At 39.8% G+C, this 7,844-nt stretch overlaps 1 protein-coding gene across 1 annotated transcript; it reads left to right on the forward strand.

The window, feature by feature from the left end:
- Window positions 1-573: 573 nt before the first annotated feature.
- il20ra (interleukin 20 receptor, alpha) lies at window positions 574-7,633 on the forward strand. Its single transcript, XM_078275023.1, is given in 8 exon segments — window positions 574-896; window positions 1,882-2,005; window positions 2,975-3,174; window positions 3,318-3,493; window positions 3,688-3,832; window positions 4,092-4,228; window positions 4,760-5,660; window positions 5,663-7,633. Coding segments are annotated over 8 exon segments (1,977 nt in total). The 5' UTR covers window positions 574-847; the 3' UTR covers window positions 5,908-7,633.
- Window positions 7,634-7,844: the final 211 nt, after the last annotated feature.

Here is a 7,844-nt window from a genome sequence, read left to right on the forward strand (position 1 = left end):
AATAAAAAAAATACATTCTAAAAGATATGACGTAGGCCTACACAAAAGCTTCCACATATATAGCATACAGACTGACTTTGATCTACATATACTCAGATATTCATTTAAAATAAACAAATGCTTGTGCTGGAGTGATAGGAAGATAAATACTCATCCTAAAAGCGCAAGATAAACGCGATCTAAATTCAATAAAAATAATGAGTGAATAGGCCTACTATAGGATCAACGTCTAAAATATATTGCATTATTAGAGATCAAACTGAACTCAACACTATAAACCAATGTAAAAAAAATAAAAAAAATAAAAAGACTATTGGTCCAACACAGCATTCACATTCTTATGTTGATTAATCAATAATAATAATAATTCAATAATAGGCTATAGGGGCCATTTTAATTTAATTTTAATTTAATTTAGTTTTTTTTAATTTTTTTTATTACTTTTGTATTACCAATTCCATATGGCACTCCTAAAAGTAGTCTAAGTAAGTATGTTGTGACACACATTGCACACGTGTAATGTGCACAAACAAGTGAGGTCACATTCCTTCCTCTGAAACCTACACGGAAACCGGTCGCAAGTCCTGTTTACTCGTGGTTTTGCTGGTCGTCGGTCACCGATATATAACCATCGCTCAAACGCTCTTAATTCTCACTGAACATGTGTGGTTCTCTTTTGTTTTAATCTGATTTCTTTTAATCTTGTGGAGAAACATCGGGCCACTGACAGGTGTTCTGTCGGACAGGTGACGGTGCCTACTGAGCCCGCAGGCCGGTGGAGGGGCTAGTAGCCGGAATGTTGGAATTCTTGGAGTTTTTTGTGAAAACATGACCGCTCCATGCAGAGATGTGGATAGTGTTATTTTTTCTGAGCCTGGGAGCTCTGCACTGTACAGGTATGACTACAATGAATTAACTTTACGAGTACTTTGTTTTTCGCATACTTCCTTTTTTTTTTTTACTAATACTTTATGTTAGACCTATTCCTATATGGGAACGACTAGAAGTAGCATCTATATGAAGCGTACACTATTATTAGGCTATGTTTTAGGCTTTGAATAGGGCATCAACCTAGTGAAATGTTCAGTTATTAAATCATTGACTGACCCAAATCTCACTGTAGAACAGATATGATATTATAGGGCTTTCTTTTGTCGTGTGGTTTTATGATGTTGACCCAAGTTAAATAGGCAATCATAATACAAGCTATTGCATCATTACAACCTGCATTGGAACCACTATGCAAATATTATTAGCAAACATATTAATTCATTGTGTCTTCTAAGGGCATGCAGCCAGGATGGCACAATTATTTATATTAAGCAAACATCAAGTATCAAATTAGAAACTGAAAGACTTTCATAAAGTAGTTCCTCATGTACATGGCTTTTCTGTGTGGTGGTGTGTCACAGACCTGTCATTTGGGTGTGTACTTGGCATGAAAATTAGTAATGTGTGAAGTTCAAGTTCAATTTATCATGGGTTCAGATGTCTGTAACAAACCTGGTTCTCAGGATGAATCTAACTTTGATCAATGTGTAGCCCATGCACAAATAGTTTAATGAACTCTGGTTTTCCTTTTTATAATATGCCTCTATGTACAAAGTACATAGAGAGGTTATATCAGTTAAATTCTAATACATTGGTTATATTTTATTGTTTTTTATGAGCAGCCACACAGCAACATGAGGAATAAAAGAGGTAATTCTGTGGTACCGTAAATACAAGAAGACGTTTTTTTCACAGTCAACCCCCTGTAAAAAAAATCTGCTTCTAAAAATAATGTTGCATTACTTCATCAAAAACTGATAGAAATTCTAATGATAGGCATGAGTTCACGTTAAATGTGTCTCTTATTATTCTCAATCTCTTTCTTCTCAGTGTCCTCCTCTCCCCCCAGCCCCATCAATGTGACCTTCACTTCAGTCAATCTGAGGAATGTGCTGCAATGGTTCCCAGGAAGTGGCACACCGGACGACACACACTTTATCGTGCAGTATGCTATGTAAGTAAGGATTTTAGAGTTTAAATTAAAGAAATGTGTTTATTTAACTAAAATGGCCCTACAAAATAAATTAGTGTCTTCAAGTTACAAATAATTTAAGTTCTTTCCTTTATGGCACATTGGTCATACTGTAACAACATTGGACTTTCCCTGGTTAAAGCTAAAATTAATATACCTTTCTTTAGCAAGTTTTAAAGGTCCCATGGCATGAAAATTTCAGTATGAGGTTTTTTAACATTAATGTGAGTTCCCACAGTCTGCCTATGGTCCCCCAGTGGCTAGAAATGGCGATAGGTGTAAACCGAGCCCTGGGTATCCTGCTCTGCCTTTGAGAAAATGAAAGCTCAGATGGGCCGATCTGGAATCTGCTCCTTATGAGGTCATAAGGAGGGAGGTTACCTCCCCTTTATCTGCTTTGCCCACGCAGAGAATTTGGCCCGCCCATGAGAGAGAGAGAGAGAGACATCATGGCTTGCAAACAAGCAAAGTGGCAGTTGGTCAAGGCCACACCCCCACCCTCCACCTTGCCCCCCCCTCTCTCCTCCTCAATAGCATTTAAAGCTAAAGACACAGAAATGGCACGTCCTAAGAAAAGCTCATTGTGGGACTGGCTCTATTGGCTGTAATTCTGCACCAAAGCTGAATTTCTGAAGAGACTTCAGATACAGTATTAGGGGACCACTAAGGCCTTTATATAAAAGCATCCAAAAAGCAGCATGTCATGGGACCTTTAAAGGAGTTTACAAACAAAAAAGCAGAGAAAAGAGAGGACGACAGAAACTTAAGAAACACGTAACTAGATCTAACGCACGGCTTGTGTAAGATGAAGTTTCTTGCTTGAGGGGGAATTGCACAAAGAGAGAAAAGGTGCGTTTCAAGCTCATTCCCTCCATTCTTATTGTCCCAGCTTGTGTGGGGATTCAGAACTGTCCTCCTCTGATCTGTTTGGTTCTACTCTGTCTTTCCCAGCTATGGTGACAGGGTTGAGGGCAATAAACAGGCGAACTGGAGGGCGGTGTGGCGGTGTACGAAAATAGTGTGGCGCTGGTGTGATCTGAGCAATGAAACGTGGGATCTGGAGGAGGGATACTATGCCAGGGTTCGTGCTGTGAGCCGGAGAGCGTCCTCAAAATGGGCCGTGACGAGCAGATTCGATCCAAAGACGGACAGTAAGTTAAAGTGACATTCTGTCTAAAAATGTGAGCAGAGACAGAAATACTAATAGACACACACAGGACAGCTAGCAACTTGAAATTTTGACTTGAAATATTTAAAATCTACCCAACACTAAATATTTGATCTATCTGTATAGCTATTTTTGGTCCTCCACTGGTTTCTGTGAAAATAGAGGACAACAACGCCACCATCACTCTGAAGGGACCAATGAGATATCAGCCGGATAACCACACCCCAGCGGTTTCCATGACAACACTCTACCCGCAGATGACTTACAACCTCTCCATTGAGAATACCCGTCGCGGCCAGATGGTGAGTAAAAATATAGCCTATAGCTTGTCCAACCGTCCTGGCACAGACAGGCTGTTAAATCAAGCACACCTGAAGTTTTATTGCACTGACTAATCTGTGTGTTTGTGTGTGTGTGTGTGTGTGTGTGTGTGTGTGTGTGTGTGTGTGTGTGTGTGTGTGTGTGTGTGTGTGTTTGTGTGTGTGTGTGTTTGTAGCACCATTTCCCAGTGAGCTCCAGTTCATACAAATATCGACTGATGCAGTACAATACAGAGTACTGCTTCTCTGCCAAGACAAAATTCTTCTCCATGCCTGCCCAATGCCAGTCATCAGCATGGCACTGCATAACCACACCTCAAGGTACAACCACGTTGCATGTGTATGAGGAAGAGAGAAAATATTTCACTGCCTGTTTGACAGGTAGAAAGGAATGTGACTTAACATCATACAGAAGCGAAACATAAGTTGATGTTTGTGCCTGAGACATATTTTATGTTTATGTATGAGTTTTCCAAAATCTAGTCTGGTCACACATCAGTTCACATCAGAATTCCTTATATGTACCTTTAAACAAATGTTGATGTCTGTAATAATGTTCCTGATTCCCCTCTCCCTCCAGACCCTGCGATTGGCCAGCTGCAGAGGGTGGTTGTGGGTATTGTTGTTCCATCTGTGTGCATGTGTATGCTAGTGGTGGTTGGCTACCATCTCTATCGCTACCTGTCAGGGAAAGGACATAAGAGCCCATATATACTGGTAATGCAAACAGACACATACACACTTTTACACACACTGGCAATTTAACTTCTTTTTTCCTAATTTGTATCCCTAATGTAATGAAAACTTAATGTCAAAGAGTTAAATGGGCACCCCACTGATCTTACATATGATCAGTATACTTCATGGCTATGGTAACAGCTATAAAATGTCTTCTGTGGCTCTGAAAGGAGCTTTGTCGAGTCAATAAAATATCTGCTTGGATCACATTTTTAAGGAAAAGCCTGCATTACTAACGTGGCCGTGGAGTTTGAAATATGTGGCCTCTACCAGGCAGGGAGGGTCTAACAAAAAAGGTGCATTATAGGAAAAGTGGTATGCAGTGATTTTGGAGTTTGACCCATGCTAGGGACTGAAAGTCAGAATTCTTTTGCCTCTGCTGATACAATTTTGACCTTTAGGCTCTGACTTAATTTTAGTGTCTAATTGGTATGTGATACAGTTTTGACTATTGTGTGGCATCTCACAATGTCAATAATGTAATGTTTATTTCAAAACTTCAACCTCCAGAACCCGCCTGCTTTCCATCTGTCCCCTCTGACGTTTCCCCCTGAGAATCCCAACCACATCATCATCACCATCATCAAAGAGCTACAACCAGGAAGTGGCATATCAGGCCCTGCATGCCCCAAGTGGCTGCAACACATCGCACATCCCCCATCAGGATATGCCTCCCAGAGGCCCGAAACACCGCCAGAGGTTGAGGAACCCTGGAATGATTTGTCAGTCGACTATGGGTTTATAGACGTGGCTCCCAAAATCGATATCAGAGGAGAAGATGGTAATAATCCAAAAGGCGAACACCAGAAATGCGCAGCGAGAAACAGTTACGAGAAGCAAGAGTGGAGAGTTAAGGATGGCCACTCTGCTGGACACACGCAGACACATGCACAGACAGAGATGAGCACACTTATACAAGCACATGCAAGGTCACAGCCTGTGTTACCGACCCAAACTCAGGCCCCATTACTGTCTTTTCAGGGAGCAACTATGGGAGAGGTGGATAGAGAGAAGGAGGATAGAGAGTTTCCAGGTTTACTTATAAACATAACCCCACAAACTGGCCTCTTCCGTATTTCTTTAGATCTACAAACAGAGAAGATGGGAGGAATGGGGGAAGGGATGGATGGAAAGGTAGAAGATAGAACAGATGGAGAGATAAATGGAGGTGTGGAAGAAAGTGGTGGATGTGAGCAAGTACCCCTTCTTGCTGCCTATGCCCCTCAGAACACCAGTGCCATGCCTACCTCCACTGACCAATCAGATTTCTTTCCAGATGACTATGGTGTTCTGAGACTGGACACAGCACACGACATAGAGGAAGGTGATGCGAAGGAGGAGGAAGAGGGGGGAACTATTTGTGTTCATTGGGATCCCCAGACCAGGAAACTAGTGTTGCCCGAGATAGCGATGGAGTTCACAAGGAGGAAGGGTTTGATTGGTTGATGCAGGGAGAGAAAGGGAGTGAGAACAGGATGGGAGGAGAAGAGGAGGAGGAGATTAATCCAATGAAGGGCGAGCTGAGATTGGAAAATGTGTATGTAAGACAAGGGTCCGAGGAAAAGGCACAGAGAGAGATGGAGAGAGGTAAGGGAATAGAGTGGGAGGCAGATGATTTTTTGACCAGATGGATTTTAGTCATCTCGATGGACCAGTAGATGATATTCATCAACATATTTAGACCATTACTACCAAGGTAATGCTCTTCTTCTGCACTTTTAATTACACTTACACTTCAATTCAATAGCATGACCTCAGTTTTATTTAGAATACACGTGATGATCTCAAATTCTGGGGAGCACTTAGTACTGTAGTCGGTTTACTTTTATACCTGCTTTATTATCATAACTTAAAGATCTGAACTTTATCTGATTAACAGATCACACTAATCAATGTGAATACGTTTGAATAAGTCACACTGTGATCACTTCTGAAGGAAGTTCCCTGTGTTCACCTTCATTCTGGGCTACATATAATACACTATCAGTGTATTCTGTATTTATTTGTGCTTGATATGAAGATCTTTAAGATAACCATCATCCTGTAGCGAAGTATTCTTCCTGATTAAATGCTGTGTGATGTCAGCCATGTACACCATGGTCATCATCATGGTCAGCATCAGATGTCAACCCAACAAAGCACTAATGGACTGTTCTGGTGTCTGACACATGAGTTACCAAAAATACCAAATTACAAAATATTTGTGAGTTCCGGTGATTTGGAAGTAGTTACTTTGGTGTTTTCTTTTACTTTTGCAGTATGTTTTGATGTGACCACAGTTTACTGTAGATATTCCATGACTGTACATATTCATGTTTACTTAACGCTATCTAGCAGTAGTAGTTGTGAGTAGTCTCTGGGTTTTATTTTAGCATCAGTCTGTTGCGGTTTCAGTTCCAGGTAAAGCACTTGAACTTCTCCTGTTGAGACACTTTGGAGAAGTATTTTTGTACTGTATGTTTGTGGAAAATTGGCTGAATCACAATGTAAACAGTTCCGCATTTCTCAGTCAGAGATTGCTGCATTCCTTTCAATACAAATCCACCATTGCTAAATAGGTTATATCAAGGAAATACTGATATTCAGAGGAATAAGACATGTATCTCTGTGATTAATGTGTTCATTCATGAAGTCCAAACTATCGTACATTACAAGTTATTCTTTTTTTGTACTTAATGTAGGGATTGTGTAATTAATGAAGTTGCAATCACACTGTCTGCCATGCAATCTTACAGCATTATCAATCATCTCTTTTCATTTTTGGATGCTACATGTTTTTTTTTATCGAGCTGAGAAGTTCAGAAGCCTATCAGACTTTATGGCACTTCTACATAAGCTTAACATGATATGTAAACACATGTATGATTAAAGTACAGTACATACTTCAAATTGCACTATTGTACCGACCAGAAGAACGCTACTTAGATTATGTTTCATTATGTAATAATGGAGGAAAACATTACTCTCTTTTTTGTCAATGTTGTTCCTCTTTCTAATTGTTTTGTTTGTTAACTACTTAAACTTTAAATGTAGAACCTTTGATTTTGATTGACTTCACAGTGGTTACCAGCACTGTGCTTTTTGATATCTCATTTGGGGAATTTATGGCATTGAATTACTGTAAAATCTGTTCCTGTTCACTGGTAACCTTTATCCAAAGCCACAGTAAGGGGAAACTTGAAACTCTCCAAGTACACTTACAGTAGTTCCAGATTCATGTGTTTACAACTCAACTCAACGCAATATAATTAAAGTTTGATGCTGTGCATGATGTTGTATCCATTGTTTAAATGGTTTTACTCTTAAGTCTGTGATATGTTTTCCATAGCTTTGTATGTTGCAAGACAGAATTATTGTATATGCAAATAAATGATAATAACGTGACTTGTTATCTATTCGGTTCTGCTATGTTTTTTAAGAGTAAAGGCCACTTTTACCAGTATTTCTTTTTCTCGCTAGATGTTTGTACTCTTACCAGCTTTAGCATATTCTCAGAAAAAAACTACAGTTTCAAAGATTAACATACTTGAGGAAATGTATACATGGTTAAACTTTAACTTTCGTTTCTGACACCTGCCATCTACAACCTGCAACC

This window comes from Sander vitreus, chromosome 18 (assembly GCF_031162955.1).
Source record: "Sander vitreus isolate 19-12246 chromosome 18, sanVit1, whole genome shotgun sequence".
Classification (NCBI taxonomy): Eukaryota; Metazoa; Chordata; class Actinopteri; order Perciformes; family Percidae; genus Sander; species Sander vitreus.